This window comes from Anguilla rostrata, chromosome 7, assembly GCF_018555375.3.
Source record: "Anguilla rostrata isolate EN2019 chromosome 7, ASM1855537v3, whole genome shotgun sequence".
Lineage (NCBI taxonomy): Eukaryota > Metazoa > Chordata > Actinopteri > Anguilliformes > Anguillidae > Anguilla > Anguilla rostrata.
This window is the reverse complement of record NC_057939.1, coordinates 17,157,325-17,176,557: the sequence shown is the minus strand read 5'-3', so window position 1 is coordinate 17,176,557 and position 19,233 is coordinate 17,157,325. Positions and strand designations below refer to the sequence as shown.

Below are 19,233 nucleotides of genomic sequence, written 5' to 3'. Positions count from 1 at the left end.
TATTTCCATTGACCACAACAACCTGAGGCCTTAATCTTTTGACCCAACAGCCTGACCTCTCAGGGCAACACGATGGGAGGTCCCAGGCCACAGCCTCACACTGACTCACCTCCTCTTCCTCCAAGGCCATCAGGTCCCAGCTGTGGTTCAGACTGATCTGCCTGCGTTTCCAGTGCTCCATAAACATGGCGGCTAGAGGGAGGGACACAGCTTCTATCAGAGAGTGACAAACTGTAGCACAGCAAGGGTCTGCCACTACCCTACTGCTGGAGGGAAATTACCCAGAATTCTACTCTACTCAAACCGGCCCCATGGCATGGGCATCTACACCATGTATTCTACTGGCTCCTTGGATGAGACACCAGAGACATCAGAGGAATCAAATTGGACTGGGTTGGACCAGGACCAGGGCTAGGCAGCAATGACATCACTGTAATCCAATTCAGTGTTACACACAAAGGGTGACTTAACCGGAACCCAAAAGGGTATTGTGTAAATCTCTGCCAACCGACCAGAGATTAGCCAATTTATACCACAGTGCTGATACTATTCGCTAATATTAATCTCCTCATTAATTCGGTCAATGCAAGACCGGGGTTAATAATAATCATGAAGTAACTGAGTACTAGAGTACTGGTGCTGCACCCACATAATTTTGATAGCAGTAAAGCTGATTCCCAATCTTGCTGACGGCTTTAAGCCTGGATGATGACATTATGTCGGCCACCTGTCTTGAAGATGTGAAAGCAACCGTGATGCCTGGTAAACTGAATATTTGTATCATGTTTTGGACATCCGAAAATGAAGCATAAAAGCAGTATCATCAGGGCAATAAAGAAGCAGTTGCTGATCAGCCTTCTATCTGATACACATGAATATTAACAATAGTATGATTCAAACATACTAAACAGAAGAATATACTGCAGTAAAGCTGTGCACTGCATTGCACAGAATCTGAAATGCATGTCAAAAACGAAAAACAAAAGCAATCTTAACACCAACATAAGAACAATTTGGTGATAACAGACAATTCAGCCCATCTAGGTTCACCCAGCACTGCATCAAACCTAAACTTTAACACCCAACGGTCTCTGTCTGCACTTCATGGCCTGGCAAGCTGTTCCACACACAAAGATTTTGGCGCCAATCTAAAATAGGAACTTTCCAATGTATAGTGCCACGTGCTATCGTGCTAAGTGCTATCGTGCTATGCAAAAAAAAAAAAAAAAATTAATGAAGTCGTATCCCACCCCAGAGGGACATGAAGACAGCAAAGAAGACAGTGGCGGGGTTGTCGAAGAGGTGGCTGGCGCGGCTGGTGTCACAGGCGGTGCTCAGATGCCAGTAGTCACAGGCGCCATCGCAGAGAGGACACATGGTGAAGTTTTGCCGCCTGTCACACATCTCCATGCTGAGAGACCAAGCACACACACGCACTGAAGTCTAACAGCATATGCTCTCAGCACCAGAGACAGTCCATAGTTCACAGCCCTAGTCCATAGATTGACCCCATAACCCTTAAAGCAGGGGGAGATGAACAAGACCATATTTTTGACCAAAGCTGATAACAGTGTAGGTGGATTTTTCATTTGGTATGAACTGGGATCAGTGTGCTGGTTAATTCTGAGTCCATCTATCTTTTTGCCCTGCTTAAATTTTATTACCATTAACTATGAAAACATGGCCTTATCATTATGGGAAAGAAAACATCTCTACAAACACATAGCAAATTATTTATCAGTCTCTCCCCCATAGTATGCCCCACAAGGTAGAACAGTGTTTGTATTTACAAAATTGCATATTGGATATAAATTCTACAGTTTTATGTAAAATGTATAATACTCTGAACCTATTGCAATCTGAATGTACTGTGAAACACCTTTGAATCTGACACCAAAGAGCCACTGACCTTGAGATCAGTGGTTGGAGCGAGTTAGCTAACTATCATAACACTTCATATTCCCAGTGAACATCTAAAGCCGCCAGATATCCACAATGTACAAGAGCAGAAGTCAGCAGAGCAGGAATGACCTAATCGGGGGTTTATCTACCAGTTTTAAGAACGTGAGATGCGGAAAAAAATGAGAAAAAAGTAAATAAAAAGAAGAGACACACAAACTTTTAATTGCAAATAATAATTTCCAATAAAGTTACCAGTTGCTTATTGGGTGTTTAAAACGGTTTCAACTTTCGACTTAGTTACATCAGCAATCATCAGCTTTCTCTGTTGTAACCAGAGAATTAAATCATAGGCAAGCACATAAATAATATGAACAATTATGGGAATAGCATACAGCACACTCAACCATTTACACAGCTTGTTGAATGCTTGTGAATGTGTGATACTTAACCCTTTAAGGTGTGAGATCACAAATATGTGTTTAGAATGTTTTTAACTGAACATTCTAATGCTGATATAACAGCCATTACTGGTAATTGAAAGCAATGTGGTTCTTTAACACTGAACTTGTGAAACAACATTTAAAAAAATCTACTCGTCAAAGGGTTAATCAACATAAATATTTTGTGTGCACTAATGTGGCTGTGATTTGCACACAGTAATGAAGCAAATTTCCCCAGCAAGCTGTTCCACTGAGGTCATATACAGTACAAACATTTATCTGGAATGCAAGATTAATTTGTGTGAAATGAATACTCGTAAATACCGCAGATACCTCTGAAACGCGTCTTACTTGTTACCCTTTCCCCTTGCCTGTCTCACACCTACACTTGTACAGGCTCCATGTCTCCATTAGAACAGCAGGTACCTGGGCACATTGGTTTCCATGGTGGCGTAGCCGTAGAACAAGACAATGACGCCCACTATGGAGGCTGGGATGAGCAATTGCGTGTAGACACCCAGCCAGGCAAAGTAAAGGCCAATCTTCTCCCCAAAGTACTTCCTGAAACCCAAGAGACCCACGTGCCACAAAACAGTTTAGCTAACACTGTGAGGGTTCATTTCTCTCTCTCTCTCTCTTGCTCTCATTTTTTTCATTTTATGGCCCCCCAAATAAGGGGACTACTATAATATAAAATTCTAAGATTAATTTGTAACTGCTGGAGAGGCAAAGAAACTGCATGGACTGGTTTTGGTGCCGTTCCCAATTGCCCCCATTGCTAGTAGACCATTCCCCGCCCCCTCCTCCACACACCCACCCATTCTGAAGGTGCCCCCATGATCCTATCCTTCGAGGATTTATCCCTTAATAATAAAAGGCACCACGTGGATAATTTGACTCTGCAGCGGCAGTGATTACATGGTTAACACAGATCTTCTTTCACGCTACCTTATGAGATCGACAGGCTGGTACTTGTAAAAGGCTCTGTATCTCGCCCATTCGTCATGCAGGAGCTGGAGAGGCAGAGAAGAAGCATTAAGAACCGATCTGGGGAAAAGAATAAATGTGGCTATTACCAGAAACTAGGTTACTGTGCAAGTGGTCTCCAAGTCTTCTGCAGAAGTCTAGCCTTAAAATAAACACATATTTTTTTTACCCGTAGAAATAGAAAAAATAGAGAGAATGACAAGAAGAGAGAGATGTGCAGAGGTAGAGCTAGAGGAAGAGCTCTCACCTGTCTGTCATTCCTCTGCTCCTCTTCACCAGTAGTGTTAAAGTCACCCTGTGGGAAGAGGGCAGGGGCTCATTTTCAATATAGCTTATCATAGCCATAGCAGAGCATCATCTAAGAAAACACTAGAAGGGTTTTTCTTTCCCTGTGCAAAATGAAAATTGAAACCTATCATCTCCAGTCCAACTCACATCATGCAGGGGGAAGGCACAGTCGTAGACACCTTTAGCTATTAACGTGATTATACCTGAAAAAGAGGAAGACGGAAGTAAGTCTTCCAAACAGAAACTTCAAAAGAGGTGATTCTCTCACTCTCCGTCACTCAAGTGTGCACTGAGCCCACCGGAGTCAAAACCTGCAGCTCCTCAAGAAACGTATATGGAACACAGGTTTTAATGGAAGCAATTAATCGGTCCCTCTAAGGGGCAGCTTTCACACTTGAGCGATTAACCTGCAATAATGAAGAAGACTTAGAACAGCGGCTGAGGGGACATCGGTCCCAACGGGTCCCGCATAAATTTGAGACGAGGCCTGGAACTCAGCGACCCATTTTAATCTGCAAGGGTGGGACAGCCCAGCCACCTTCACACCGGGATAGATTAGCTCGATTTGACAGAGAACCAGTCCTAGCTCACTTTACAGATTGCTGCTCCTAGAAAGAAATGGCTATGTCCCAAGGTGAGGTTAGGGCATACCCGTGGTTTGGCAAGTCCGTGTGCAGGAGGTGCGTCTCAGTATCTCGTACACCTGGGCAAAGGGGAGGAAAACACAAGAAATCAGGTTCTTAGAAAGGAATCTGGCAGAACTCTCTCATTAACAGAGCAGGCAAGAACTTCATCAAAAACTGCAGGATAACTGGCTACAGTACTTAACCTATAGCAGCCTGTTAAATAATGACTTACTAATTAGAAACCTGAAAGAAAATAGCCAAGAGGGGTTGTGCTTTCCAATAGCACAGAGGTGCACAACAAGAGCTAATCCGTTTCATGATTTTGTGCCAGCTTCTGCTCTTAATTATTTAGTTCACTTAATCACATCTTTATCTTAGATTTGTAAAAGCACCAGCTACAGCTACAGAGTGCAAGTGTATTCTAAGGATTTTACTGTGCTCAAGTACAAGAGTGAACCAGCATAGTTTATATAGATATCAGAATAGAGCTATCAGAATAACTAAAACCAAGTAAAATGGTTGGAACAAAACCCAGTATGCAGACCGCCCCTCCAGGACAGGAGTTATGCACCTCTGCTACCCAACACTATCGTATTTATAGCACACAGACCTTTCGTGCAGTTTGAATGAGAGTAGTTCTTAATATTCATCAACAGCTCCCTGTAAAGTGTTCATTACCACCTCATTGTTGCCTTAGTTCTAAACAAATACATGAATCATAAAACAAGAAGGCCAATCAGTGAATCAACCAATCAATCAGCCATTCACGCTGATTAAGGCTGCATGTAGATCAGGCAATTAAAAAATTATTTTTATTTCGGATTGTTGTTTTTTGCAAAGACTCATGTATCTCACTACAGAGTGACTTACTATTCGACTGCGTGTTGCGTTGTCAAAGAAAGTGTCTTTCTGCTGTATGTTGTACCTACAACAAATGAGAACGAGAGCTGAGCTGAGGAATTCAGTCTTTATTGCAGTGTTCCTAACAAGCAATTATTCTCATTAATTAGTTCAGAAATGCCTCACATATAAAAGTCAATCCGAAGTATCATTACTGTAACCTGAAGAATCGGATTTGTCAAAAAATCAAAAGCAGCACACACAATGTTATTGCCAATTGATTTCATTAAAAGACGCAAAATATTAATGTTGAGGAAAATATCTTTAAGTTATGAAAGAGTGTTTTAATCAGACAGCACTTTGATATTTCTAGTTTGTCTAGCGGATTTGTTGACAGCAGCAACAATACTCAAATCAGAAACAAAGGAAGCACTCACAGGTGTAATTTGTCCCGAGAGAAGGAGTGGGAGATGTACTTCGTGCGGCTGTTGCTGTTTAGGTGTGGCACTTTGGGCTGGAAAGGCTGGTTGATTTTGCGCCACAGTGCACTCATTGCACCTGAAAACCCCTTCTCCTCCTTCAGCTCATAACTCTGAAGGAACCATACCAACAGTGAACAGACTTGCAAAATCAATCAAAATTAGGGTGATTCATCTCTTGAATCACCCAATCAATCAATATGCATAGTGAGCTCCACAACGTGTGTAATCAAACAATTCACATGTGGATAAAGTGTGAATTCACAGCTTTTATTAAAGGGTATTTGTATTCATTTTGGTTTCACCATGTAGAAATTGCAGCACTTTTTATATATATAGTCCCCCCATTTCAGGGCACCATTTTGGAACAAATGACTTCACAGGTGTTTATGATTAGTCAGGTGTGTTCAATTTCTCCCTTAATGCAGGTATAAGATAGCTTTCAGTATCAAGTCTTGATTCTAGGCTCTGGATTCTGTTATTGGCATTTGTCAACCAGAGTTGCCAATGAAAGTCAATGAAGCTGTAATGAGACTGAGAAATCAGGAAAAAAAACAGTCAGGGACACTTGTTAAACCTTAGGGACACCACCAAGCAGAGGGAGAGCACTGGTGAGCTCAGTAATCACAAAGGGCCTGGTAGGCCAAGGAAGACCGCTACAGTTGATGAATGAAGAATTCTCACCATAATTAAAAAAAAAAAAAAAACCAAACATCTCCAACAGATCAGGAGCACTCTTTGAGAGGCAGGCGTGAATGTGTCAATGACTGCCCTCCACAGAAGGCTTCACAAACAGAACTACTGAGGCTACACTGCAAGATGCAAACCACTAGTTAGCCGCAAAAACAGGATGGCCAGGTTACAGTTTGCTAAGAAGTACCTCAACAAGTTCTGGAAAAATGTCTTTTGATAGATGAGAGTCGACCAAGATTTATTTGTATCAGAGTGATGGCAAGAGCAAAGTGTGGAGGCCAAAAGGAACTTCCCAAGATCCAACGCACCCCTTCTCATATGTGAAACGTGGTAGTGGGGGTGTTATGGTTTGGGCATGTACAGCTGCCACAAGCACTTGCTCGCTTGTCTTCAATGATGATGTGACTGCTGGTCGCAGCAGAAGAATACATTCTGAAGAGAACAGAAGCATCTTATCTGCTCAAGTTCAACCATCAGCAAGACAATGATCCCAAACATACTGCGAAAGCAACAGAAATTTTTCAAAGCCAAAAACAGGGAAATTTTTGACTGGCCAAGTCATTCACCCAATCTGAATCCAATTGAACATGCGTTTCATATGCTGAATAGAAAGCTTAAGGCAACGAGCCCCCAAAACAAGCAGGAGCTGAAGATGGCTGCAGTACAAGCCTGGCAGAGCATCACCAGAGAAGATGGTGATGTCTTTGGGTCACGGACTTCAAGCAGTCATTGCATGAAAAGGATATGCAATAAAGTAGAAAACAAGACTGCTTTCATTTAAATAAAATGAATATGTCCCAAACATTATGGTGCCCTGAAATGGGGGGAGGCTATGTATAAATAGTGTAATATCTATATGGTGAAACCAAATTGTATAAAACAGTGAGACAGTAAAGAAAAAAATTTACCAAGAAAAAAAAATCCAAACATTTGTAGACATTTAAATTGGAATATCAGGGAAAAGGGAGACAGTAGAGACTATTTTATATAGTCAAGCACTGAATAAGTGTCGTGGAACAGAGACAGAGACTCGAGCTTCCAGACGTTACTGTAAGCAGTGGAGTGGACACAAAGTTGAAGGGCAGGGGAGTCTCACCTTTATTGTGGGTACTTTGATCTTCAGGAACTCAGCCTCTCTGCTCAGGACCTGCCAGGGTGCATGCAGCCGAACAAAGCTTGTGCCGTGGGTCTTATGCTGGGAGGGAAGATAGAAAAATTAAAATAAATACCCATAAATACCCCCACCCCAAGTGTAAACATGTCTCTGTGCAGTGGTCTACCCTCTGTGGTAATGCAGGGTATCAAAGCTGCAGTCGTGCAACCTGATGCTATTCAACAGACCTGTAGCAGGAATCACAGCACAAATCCTTGCTTCATTTAGTGCATCAAAAAGTGCAGCATTCCACGAATGCAGAATGGACATCTTGCAAAAACATTTCAGTGTACTGGCTCAAAATGTATGACATTCCACCATCATTTAAAACAAGGTACGAGAAATCACAGCTGAAACATTTGTGCAGGATGTCTGTGTGTAAAAAAACACAAAACAAAAACTGAATAATGTAAGCTTCAAAAGTCTGGATAATCCATTTTTGAGAGCGAACCGTTTCATTTTTTTCCCATTCAACAGACAAAGCTGTCTGCATAGTCAGCATCTGTAAATTCCTCTGACCCATCACTGATGTTAATTATCTCTATTGCAAGGCACATAGGACACAGGCCATACAGTTATATATTCCTTAAATTGTACATAATCAGTACCAATCAATGAAGTTAAGGCATTCTGTTTGGGAATTAGTAATATTCATGCATAAGGAGAGATGGGACTCTTGCTGAGTCTTGTGTGTTCTCTCCTCCACATTCTACAAATTCCACAGTCACTGTGAACAAAACTGTCCTCGTTTTACATATCTATCAAATAAGACTACATTCCTCAAAACGCTTACATCAAGACTGGTGCAGCATGGAAAAAGATAATGCACTGGCCAAGCTGACAGCAGATAACAAAGAGGCAGAGAACAGAGACACAAAGAATGGAAAAAGATACAGAGAGACATGTAAAGCTATGGATAGCTCGCACCAGCTCAATCACATTGGCTCCTTTTTTGGTCCAGGACAAGAAAGGAAGATAAAAATAACATGTGGATCTGAGAAGGTTAATTAGGATAAAATATTCCAATTAGCATTTTCAACTCAGCAGGGGCAGGCAATTAGGTCGATGTTAGTCCTGCCAGAAAAGGAGCCGTCGCCACGGCGATCAGGGATGGGTGACATTTCAGACCCAATAGGGGAAGCGGCTCTGCGTGCCACAGCGAATCCTGCGCTTGTAATTTTAAATCATTAACTGGGAGCAATTGAAGGGGAGTCGGATGTAACAACATGAGTGGTGCTTTCCTGTACTGACATCTGTGCCCTAAACACAAGCTTGCAAAATCATTAGACGATTAACATGATAATGAACTCGTTTAGCAATGCACACTCAGTGGAGTAAGAGCTGTCACTGCAAGCCCAGTAGTGACAGGGTATTCTGCTGCTACTTTGCTTTACTATTTGTGTTTTCTTGTCCAAAAGCCCTATACTTTCGCACAATTTTTTAGACCAACAGCATCTGAAATTTACATCTCAGTTACTGCAAGCACAGTGCACCTGAGAAAGTGAGAGAAGGTAATGACACACTTTTGGGATGTGGTGTTTCATTGGCAAATAACAAACTTATGATTCATATTTGAACAACATTTTCTCAAGGTCTCAGGACACAAATACCTTCAAGCCTTGAACAAATGGTAAATGGACTGCATTTATATAGCGCTTTTATCCAAAGCGCTTTACAATTGATGCCTCTCATTCGCCAGAGCAGTTAGGAGTTAGGGGTTAGGTGTCTTGCTCAAGGACACTTCGACATGCCCAGGGTGGGGTTTGAACCGGCAACCTTCCGACTGCCAGACAATCGGTCTTACCTCCTGAGCTATGTCGCCCCCGGACAAGAAAACAAGTGGCAACAGTCGAGGGCCAGCAAGTGCATACACATACCAAATCTAAATTTATCCGGATTTCACTCCATTCAAAATGGGTGAATGGAGTGTGCAGTGAAAACCATCCAATCACAGTAAAACCACCGATGTGTGAAATAATACACTCTGAGATGAAAGCCACATTAAGAACACAGACAAAGAATCCTCAATAATGAAGGAGATGAATGACAATAATTCCTAAGCGGTAGGTGGCATGGGTCACACACAACAGAGTGCTCTTGATTGTAGGCCATGGGGAAAGCCTCATCAGCACATCTGTGCATGATTATTGTTAATGGCAGGGGCAAAGGCCCATGTGAGAATAAATGATCCACGTCTGAAAAGTGTCAGAGAGGTTAATGGCGGGTTTTCACTATAGCTGCCTTCTGTCAAATTCTGAATGGTGGATGGGTCACAGTATGTGTGTGCATGTGAGTGTGTACTGGTCAGTTAGCCTTTATTGCACAGATTCACATAATACAGTCATATATATAAACTGGAAAACACAGCTGAGGATGAAGAATCAGGTCAAGTTCAGCTGTTTGCTCAAGGTCACAGCGGGAATGTTCTAACTGGGACTCATACACGCAGGCTTCAAAGCTCTTCCCTGAAAGCAATATGAGCTGTCCCTGCTCTATCTCCCTCTGGTTTCATTTCACTTTAAAGCTATACTACATTATACATTTGCCCTGATATATACCAAATAAAAAAATGTATCCGTGTTCATGTGTTATTACAAAAAAGTAAAATAGCTTTCACTCACATCCAAATCAAACAGAATCATGTTGAGCAGCTACCAACATGATCTGAGGCTGCCCCTTTCCTTGCGATTAGGCCTACATTTTCACCAAAGTATTATGGCCGTGAAATAATATCCACAACCAAAGAACAAAGATATTTTCACTAAATGTGTTGGTCCTATTTTTGTGACTTTTGTGTTTTCAGCTCCCAGCTTTACTGGCAATGTGTTCTGCTCAGCATGCTCTCTCTGTCCCACACAGAAATGACACTATCGGCTTTTCATGGGATTGCCAAGAAGCTGATTCTGTGCTGCAGCTCTCAAAAGAGAACACAGTTGACCCTCATCTTGGCTAACAGCTAATGTGAATGTATGTGCTGGCTGAAAATACCCATTTACATTATATATTGTCACAAGTCAAACATGACTGAATATTTTTTCAAATGCCACACATGTTGAATTATGCATAGAAATGAGCATACTTATATACAGCACCTTAAAGTTCACAAACTGTATTAAACTGTTGGTGCATGTGTGATAGAGTGGAATCATAAAAATGCTAACGTACCATGTTAATAGCACTCTGTTTGTCTTGTGACAGTACAAAACATAATACATTCTCTATTTCAGGTTTGATAACCTGCCACTTGGCATAATATTGGTTTAAATGTCAACAGATCTAATTGTAAAAGACGTATGAGACCTCAAGAGTAGCATCACATCCAAACAATGTACAGAATTCCCAGGAATGAAAGGCTAGTATTAAGGGGCTTGTACTACACTTGTAGTGTAAATTTGGAATTATATATTTTGTTCAGTGTAGCGTAATTAGATTTGATGCACATCTACTTGAAAAAGGAACACTAAGACTAATGGGCCTCGGGACAATGCATTCAAGCCAAGTGCTTATGTACCCTGAAACCCCCTAAAATCATATAGGCTAACTTGGATGCCTTAAGATATGCTTAAAAATGTGCTGAAAAGAATACCAAGATGACAGGAGAAGTAGCAGAAGTCACACAAAATTGATTATGAAAGCAAAAATAATCATTCTAAATAACAACAATTAATTATTAAACAAACACAGAATGCCCAACATTAAATAATAATGCAGGAGATAAGACCAGAGGCTCATTGGATCAAACCTTTAACGCGCTTGCCAAAGTTTGAAAAAGAAATGAAATGGCAGTTGGAACATTCCTTGTGAAATCAGAGTAATTTTGATACAGAGTAATGTACCACTATCACAGAGGCCAATATTCAGAAGTGTCTGACAGGGTTGCACTGCATTTGCACTCAGCAATCCCAGCCCATTTCAGAAAGCACTACTGCCAAAAATTGGCTTGCAAAACTCCAAACCTGTGCAGCAATTGCAAATATGCTTCTCCACTATATGTAACAGCTTTCATAGTAAATAAAATTTTTTAAAAACTATAACTTAAAAAGTGCAAGTTCATAGGCATGTTGCAAAAAATACAGTTAGGGGCTTCTCACCTCTTTGTCCCGTTCGATTTCCAGGCCGGCCTCTACCAGGCTTGCTTCAAACTCCTCTCTTACTGAAGTCTTCTCCCTGTCAGCAGGGTCCGGAGGCTCCACATCCACATCCACAGACACCTCCTGCACCAGCTGAGAGTCCTTTGTGCCCACGGTGATTTTAAAACTGCCATTGGAAACGACAGACAGTCTGTGGCCCAGAGATGAATGTCTCCTGAAGTGGTATACCAACACGTAGTCCACCTTCCTCTTTCCGTCAGAAAAGTACAGACCATTGTTCATGTCCTCTGGCGAGTCCGAGTCCAGTAAGTTGTTAACCACCTAAGGTCAAGCATAAAATAGCACTTGGTAGGTATTTTTGAAATCAATGGCAGCATTACACATTAGTGCTACTTCACAAGTCTGAGTTTATGTTTTGTACATTGCATATGTTTTGTATATTGTATATTTTGTATATGTGTATATTAATGTGAAATTGCTCACTTAGTCACCACACTTAAAATAGAACTTAAGTAACGCTAAAAAGTTAAGGTTAAGTGACAATAAAAAGTTGCTCTTTATGTAAGTTACAAATGCAAGTTGTACTTAGTGTGCAGAATACAGGCTGCCATGTTCTAAACAGAGTACTCACGGGTATTTTGCTGTCGCTTGGCGTCTGCTGCATGGTATTCCTCTAAAACACAGAATCAAACAGTAATGGTTATAATTAAACGCTCCACTCATACAGAAAGCGTGCACAGTGAGCGCCTGTCTATACTCCATTTACATCGAAAAGCAGGAACAATCCATATTTCTCTCAAGACAATTTCTCCATCACAATACAAGGAATCCATCAGGTCGCTTGATTTCGGTGCTTCTCTCTTCTGAAGGCTAGAAAGAACAGAGCTCCTTGGCTCGCGCGCAAATGCTTATCGCCATGGAGATTCTTCGCTCAGGATTCGTCAGTGGCCAATTTCCAGAAAGAAAAAAAAACACTTGTGCGGTTTAATCAAGTGGATAAGGCGAACTCTCGATTGATCTAACGTGTCTAAAGACAATGCATATTAACAAAAAGTCAGATAATGGCAAAATAAAATAATTTTGACATATTTGAATATTAATAGCTGAAATAAGTATTATGGCAGTATGCCAGTTGTCACCGACTTTAAATGAATGTATTGGGTATGCAGTTTCATATCTCAGTGTTCGTTTGAGGGATACCAAGAATCATCATAGACTAGCCAACTGAAAACTTAACATTTGCAATGCCCCCCTCCCCACCCAGAGAGAGAGAGAGAGAGAGAGAGAGAGAGAGATGCGCGCGCGCACATGGACTATACTAAATAATCCAATCAATAATCGTCCCCCGATATACGTACAGTCTCTGGTCGCTCCTCGAAGTAATCAGAGGGGTCGAACAAGCCGTTGATCATGTCCAGATCATACTCAGACATTTGACGTGGTACACTGATGAATTTGTCGCTGTGGATCGAGGAAGACTCGCTTATGGCAGTCGAAATTTTGATTCCCTCCGGAGCACCATATGGTGGATCTGCATATAATTCGCAAATATGAGACAAGTTCTGTGGAGAATACGGCCTTTTTTTGGGTATGGGGTAACTGGAAATAAAAATGATATACTATTGCACTGAAGCCATTCTTCTCCGATCAGGACCATGGACAGATACTAAAAGAAAAACCAGACATTTGCAGATGTAGCCCACTCATCTACCATGGCAACGAGTGCATTCTTAAAACTACCACTTTATATGGATGCTATGGTGAATGAGCCAATTTCGTGCCTGACTTTTTTGTGCCAAATTTCAAGCATGATATTTTTTGATGATATCAAAAATCAAATAAAAATAAAATAAAATAAAATAAAAATGTAATGTTAACGTTAATATGTTATTGTTCCAAATACAATTATTCCAGCCCAGATCCAAAACCCCAAAGTCTTGTAGTCGACCCACATGTCAAAACGTTACGTGAAAATTAAGTAGGCCCATAAAACACATGCTCATGCTCAAACTTGTGGAGGCAGTATACTTAACGGCCACACTAGCAGGCATAAATCTATATGTAAAGTAATTTAACTAAATTATAAGGCGAGAACGTTAAAACAACGAAGACAAATAATTTTAGCAGCCACACATATTACCTGATGCTGGTACAAATATTCCTGAAATAGCCAAACTTAGCATAGCTAATTACAACTTGCTACAAGAGAATTCGTATTCACATAATAGGCGTCGGTCATCAACTTATTAATAACGTTCTGTGCCCGTCTCAGCGGATACTATAAGCCAATTATTGAATCAGTAAACAATTCAAGCAAATTGCGTGTAGTGTGTTGTGGGGAATGAAACGTAGTAATCCTTTCAACAATCATACGTGTTTTCACACAGAAACATCAGTCTATACATTAATTATAATGGGTTTCTTAATGCGGTAACGATACATTTCCAACACATGAGTAGCAGCGTCTTTGCACCTGGCGTCCTATTTCCCAACTTGTACACCTGTTACATGACATGCTTGCACTCAATTGGCTTCGAAGCTTCACACAACAAAATCACAGTATAAACGGTTAACCAACTTACCCGTGCCCGGGGACGCTCTATTCGCCATACTGGCGACGTGAAGGGGCAACAAGACCGATGGGCGAGCAGAGACGCTGGCAGGAGGACTTGGGGACAGCAGAGAGTGCACAGTCCACTCGACACTCTGGACAGGCTTAATTTGCGCGCAGCAATGGCAGCTAAATCCATGACTGCCTGAGAGAGCTAGGGCTTATCAGGCCAGACGCTAGTTGCCTGGGCCTTATGTTTAGGTTTAGCCATGGTGTGAATTAAAGGGCACTTCACCTCCGCTCTGACCTTGTACACTTCCTCGGTGACGCAAATGTACGCAGGCCAAAAGATGAATACGTTTATCTTTGGCAATAGCGCATAAATATAATAACAATTAACTACATATTATGTAGACAACTAAAAGCTAACGTGAATCCCCACTGTCTGTCAGATTTAATATTTAAAATCTACTCATTTTATTTGAATCGTAATTTTCTTTCATCAATAAACCAAAAAACATTTTTGAAATGTTTATACTTTTTAGTGTGAAATGCATAAATAAAATCACGCGATATTTCCTGCAGTATTTCCATAATCATGTGAAAATATATACTCTGCATTCAACAGTTCGCCGCACCGTTAAGTTTGATCACTTTTACCTTTAGTGCTCTACATTTTACCATCACATTTTGAAACCTGCTGAGACCTGTAACTACTTTGTGAGCTAAACAAGTGCAAGGGGGCAGGTTTCCAATTGTTTTAAAAATGTCAGAAAAAAAGATTCAGGTGCTGTATTTTGAAAACTATTCTTGGTTTATTGGAATGAAACTGATCAGTTTCACACACACATATATATATCCGTTGAAATATTTACAAAACAAGCCATAGGAGGACATTGATCTTGTCTGCTTCCAATGTACAGTATTGCACAAACAATATCACAACGGACAGAAGCATGGAAGTAGTATGGTAGGTTTTTATCTAGATTAAATCAAAACTACATGTATTATTTGCAGCTGTTTCGAGTATTCTGTGATGCTCTGGAGCAAATTATTTGATTACTTTTTTGCTACAATAAAGATAAAGTAATGTACAGCAAAACAGTGTAAAAAGATCAGTCAAATGGAGCTATGGGATATTTGCACAGATCATCGGAACCATCCTCCTTCATTCATCTTCCATTGCCTCTCTCTCTCTCTCTCTCTCTCACGCACACTCACTCTTCCTCCCTCATCACTCGCCCTCGCAGCGCTGGGACTGGCAGTCGCAGGCAGTGACGCTCAGGACCTGGTGCTGGACCAGGGTGCCGTTGGTGCAGCGCAAGGGCACGGTCAGGATGGAGGTGGCTGTGGCAGCACAGCACACGCACTGGTGCTCCACCCTGTTCCTCTCCAGAGAAAACATCGACTTACTCCGGCACTTTCCCTTGAGGACGGGAGGGGACGGGGGGACGGGGGACGAAACAGAGAGAGAGAGAGGAGGGAGGGAGAGAGAGGGAGGGAAATGGGTATTTGGTACTTGTAAACTTACATTTTTATTTGTTCAAAATTGTGGAAAAATGAAATTCCAACAGGCCACAATGTATTCATAGCACTTATTATCCTTAAATGTAAATGAGCATGCAGGTAGCACGTACATCTTACATCAGGGTGGTGTAACTATGGAATGAGTGGCCCGGTCTACTTTCTTACCTCACAGTAGTGCAGCTCCAGCTGACGCTCTGACTGACAGTCATCCACTTTAATGTAGTTCAGGACTCCTGTGGTTTTCTTGCACTCTGGCTCCGTGCCTGCGACCAGACCATCGTGTGAGAGACAAATCACTTCATCTGTGCAGTATGACTGTAAGAGCCGGCTTTGTTGCAGAGAATTTGAAGTTCCCAATGTCTATTACATATGGTATATACTTGTACAAGCCACAAGTGTTTGTGTGACATCAAAAGCAGTTTAAGCGAATCCCTTCGATAGAAAGGGGTGTGCTAAACAGAAATAGAAACGCTGCAATATGCCACACTTACACATCTCGCAGCAGCTGTCCCCGATTTGGCTGACTTTCCCCTGAAATCAAGGACGATTGTACATCAGTCTTACCTCTTCAAAAGCGAGGCCGTGAAATCAATCATCATCGCTCTATTCATATTCATCAGATGTGTCCGCGTTCTGATTTAAAAATGTCCCCAAATAAAGCACGATTGCGTATACAGAGGGGAATCCGCCCACTCCAGTGGATCAGTAGCTCAGTTAAAGGTTCAGATTCAAGCAGAAACCGCACCAACTGCATTTAATTATACGAAATACATATATTTAATTAAGTGAAACCTTCCACTCGACGCAAAATGCCTTCCACACCAAAGAAATTCAAACTCTGTGGGCCTACATATGGCAAAAATAGATTGCATGTGCATCTTAAATAGAATATGAACTGTATACAGAATGGCTTGAACAAACAACGTATTGCAATATGGGCTATGGCTTAAAATGTGCCTGTGTGGTACATATGGCATTTAGGCTGACAGTGTCTTCATTGTGTAGTATTTTTATCCCCAGTGGAAGGTTCGTTTTGGGTACGTACCCCTGCACCCAGGCAGCTGGCTCTGTTAAACGGTGGGCAGGTGGTAATTCGGGTTTCCAGGACCAGCTCTCCCTTCTGGTTCACTCTGCAGTGGTGGAAGGAACAGCCATTCTCGTGAGTCTGATTCGCCTGGGGACACAAGCACAGGGAAGGGGGCGGGGGATCAGAGGAACGCGTCACTGCCGTGGATTAGGGGTAGGAGATAAACACAATGAGAGCTGCTTCATGCTTGTGAACTACGCAATCCATACAGCTGACAATCTGAGCAGGAATCACAAGAACTAATAATGTTATGTTTAAAACGTCAGTAATGGCTGATTTTGTGAATAAAGAAGTTCTCCAACAAAACACAGTCCAGAGTACCGCAAACTCCAGCAAAGGAAATGTAGCGTCAGAGAAAGTCCGTGTTTTTAGAGGAATGGGTCCAGGCCCGTACCCGGAGGCTGACGAGGGTGCCATCCGGTCTCTGGATCCTGCAGGCTGTGGCAATGCATCGCCCACAGCACGCGTCAGGGATGGGCTCCAGGGAGTAGCCCTGTGAGCAAACAGCAGGCAAGTCACCTCTTACTGCCGAGACGAGAGTGAGCGTAATGATGAAGGTGATCACAATGGGGATATTTCTGAACATGATGAAGATGATGACCGTGATGAAGATGAAGAAGAAGATGATGATGACGATGATAGTGAAGGTGATACTGTAGAGAAAGAAGAGCAGGATGATGACAATTGTGATGACGGTGAAGATAATGACTGAACAGACTAAATAAATTCATGGTACTGTACCTCTGGGCATGGTGCACAGTTTATAGTCCTGCAAGAGAGACGGTACTTCCTTACGGCACCCCATTCCATGGAGCACTGGCACCTCGTGCAGAGATCCACCATCACCCTCTCCCCTACCTGCACATGGGACACACCCCTGAACACACATCCCAGCTCTCGCGACACAGGCGACATTTTTCCCTGGTCTCTGGTCTCATCCACGAATGATTGGTCTCGTTCCATTAAGACCTACTGCCACCAGCTGATCCCGTCTCAGGAGATCAGTGCTCGCTCTCCACTGGATGGTGTCTCACACTTCATTACACAGAGGTGAGGCAAGATTAAGTAAGAGATTAAGCACTAATTAAAGACCCTGGGAATTCCAAACAGTAAACAGAACTGCGTGAAGCAGACAGCCAAGCGCGGGCAGCGGTGTAGGATAAGAGACGAGAGACGTTGGCAGATCGTCTCCTTGATAGTGTTCTCTTACCCCGATGACTGTGTGGTTCATCAAACAGCCCTCCAGAGGCACTGCGGTAGGAAGGAAATAAAGAGACCTGCTTAATTTGCTTCATGCTGCTATGTCACTAAACAACACAACAAGGTTCTGTATCCTCTGGCTAAGGCTGAAACCCATTTGAGTAATGGTACAGCTACAGAAACCTAACATGAACCTCATTATCTTTTCAGTTAAAATCAAAATGATGATAGCAAAAAATTCAAACAGAAGCTTTACTCTGGAAAAAAGGAAACAGCAATTCATTAGCAGAAAAAAACCCGTTCACCATTAAAAAACCATCAGAACCCTTCACCCTTCATTGGGAAAACTTATGCTTTTCCATTTTTGTCCACTGCTTGTAAGTAACTGTAATAAAAAGACACAGCAATGGCAATGCACTATACTGATCAGGGAACTTGAGATTAAATTCTTAACATCTTAACACTCATTTTAAAATGAATTACTTTTTTTAAACAAAATACACCATCTTGGGTAAGGGCATTTTTGACACAAATAAGTCCAATCAAAAAGTAAGATCCCTGTAAAAAGGGGCACAGAGGAAAAAGAATGGAAAAAGAACAGAGCAGAGAGAAAAGAGCAGGAAAGAAAGAGAGAGAGGGAAGGTAAGGGGTCACGCACCACACTGGCAGTTGGGGCAGCAGTCGTCGGTGCTGCAGTGCAGTTCAGTGCCCAGGGGGCAGGAGGGGGCATCCAGCTGGTTGCAGGACACGTTGGAGTGCGAAATGAACACCTCGTCATTCACCTGCACACACTCGCTAATCATACACCTGTGCTCGGAGGAACGCCACCTCTCTCCCACCTACAGAGACACACACACACACACACACACACACACACACACACACACACACAAATTACTAAATGCCATTAAGGAATCCTGGCGCCCTATTTAAATTTGTAACATTGTTTTTTTAATTGCAAATATGAGCAGAGCGTATATGAGCTCCAGGTCTGGATACCCGCCGCAGGCGTCCTCCGGAGCTCATGTCTCCCAGCGGCCCGCCCTCATACTGCTCCACGCAGCTGGACTTCCGGCACTTTCCACAGCATTCCCCTTTTGGGCGGGAGTAAGTGGAACCCTGAGATCGAAAAATAGATCAGAGGAGCGGGTGAAACTCCTGTAAAAAGTATGGTTAGGCCAGACACCTTTCTGCCAGGAGTATCCAAAATAAGCAAGAAATACACCAAATAAGAATTCTAAAAAGTTACCAACTGCAAACATTTATTCAGTATGGAGTATGATGTTTGAATGTGAATGACATCTGAGATACATCGCAAGCAGAGATAATCTGCTTTAATAATACTTTAGGAGCCTTTCTTTAAGGAAAG

The 19,233-nt window shown here is 42.1% G+C and overlaps 2 protein-coding genes across 8 annotated transcripts in view; both read right to left on the bottom strand.

The window, feature by feature from the left end:
• The window catches only part of LOC135259211 (anoctamin-2-like), a 45,929-nt gene extending 31,661 nt beyond the window's left edge, over window positions 1-14,268 (bottom strand). For 2 of the 6 annotated variants that reach the window (XM_064343288.1, XM_064343290.1), the window contains exons 1-14: window positions 14,082-14,268; window positions 12,858-13,030; window positions 12,131-12,172; window positions 11,500-11,820; window positions 7,352-7,450; window positions 5,521-5,675; window positions 5,114-5,168; window positions 4,269-4,320; window positions 3,765-3,820; window positions 3,577-3,624; window positions 3,291-3,355; window positions 2,769-2,903; window positions 1,251-1,411; window positions 110-192 (exon numbers count right to left, since the gene is read on the bottom strand). In XM_064343288.1, the coding sequence (XP_064199358.1) occupies window positions 110-192; window positions 1,251-1,411; window positions 2,769-2,903; window positions 3,291-3,355; window positions 3,577-3,624; window positions 3,765-3,820; window positions 4,269-4,320; window positions 5,114-5,168; window positions 5,521-5,675; window positions 7,352-7,450; window positions 11,500-11,820; window positions 12,131-12,172; window positions 12,858-13,030; window positions 14,082-14,109 (1,473 nt within the window). In that variant the 5' untranslated portion in view covers window positions 14,110-14,268. Of the gene's footprint in view, window positions 1-109; window positions 193-1,250; window positions 1,412-2,768; window positions 2,904-3,290; window positions 3,356-3,576; window positions 3,625-3,764; window positions 3,821-4,268; window positions 4,321-5,113; window positions 5,169-5,520; window positions 5,676-7,351; window positions 7,451-11,499; window positions 11,821-12,130; window positions 12,173-12,265; window positions 12,668-12,857; window positions 13,031-14,081 lie in introns of those variants that run through there. The other 4 variants (XM_064343289.1, XM_064343292.1, XM_064343293.1 and 1 more) reach the window with 3 other exon arrangements.
• Window positions 14,269-14,845: 577 nt separating this feature from the next.
• Window positions 14,846-19,233, bottom strand: part of vwf (von Willebrand factor) — a 31,109-nt gene continuing 26,721 nt past the window's right edge. Inside the window, exons 44-52 of one of the 2 annotated variants that reach the window (XM_064343286.1) lie at window positions 18,864-18,983; window positions 18,523-18,703; window positions 17,875-17,915; window positions 17,406-17,522; window positions 17,059-17,157; window positions 16,623-16,751; window positions 16,069-16,108; window positions 15,743-15,840; window positions 14,846-15,476 (exon numbers count right to left, since the gene is read on the bottom strand). In XM_064343286.1, the coding sequence (XP_064199356.1) occupies window positions 15,285-15,476; window positions 15,743-15,840; window positions 16,069-16,108; window positions 16,623-16,751; window positions 17,059-17,157; window positions 17,406-17,522; window positions 17,875-17,915; window positions 18,523-18,703; window positions 18,864-18,983 (1,017 nt within the window). In that variant the 3' untranslated portion in view covers window positions 14,846-15,284. The other variant, XM_064343287.1, reaches the window with a different exon arrangement.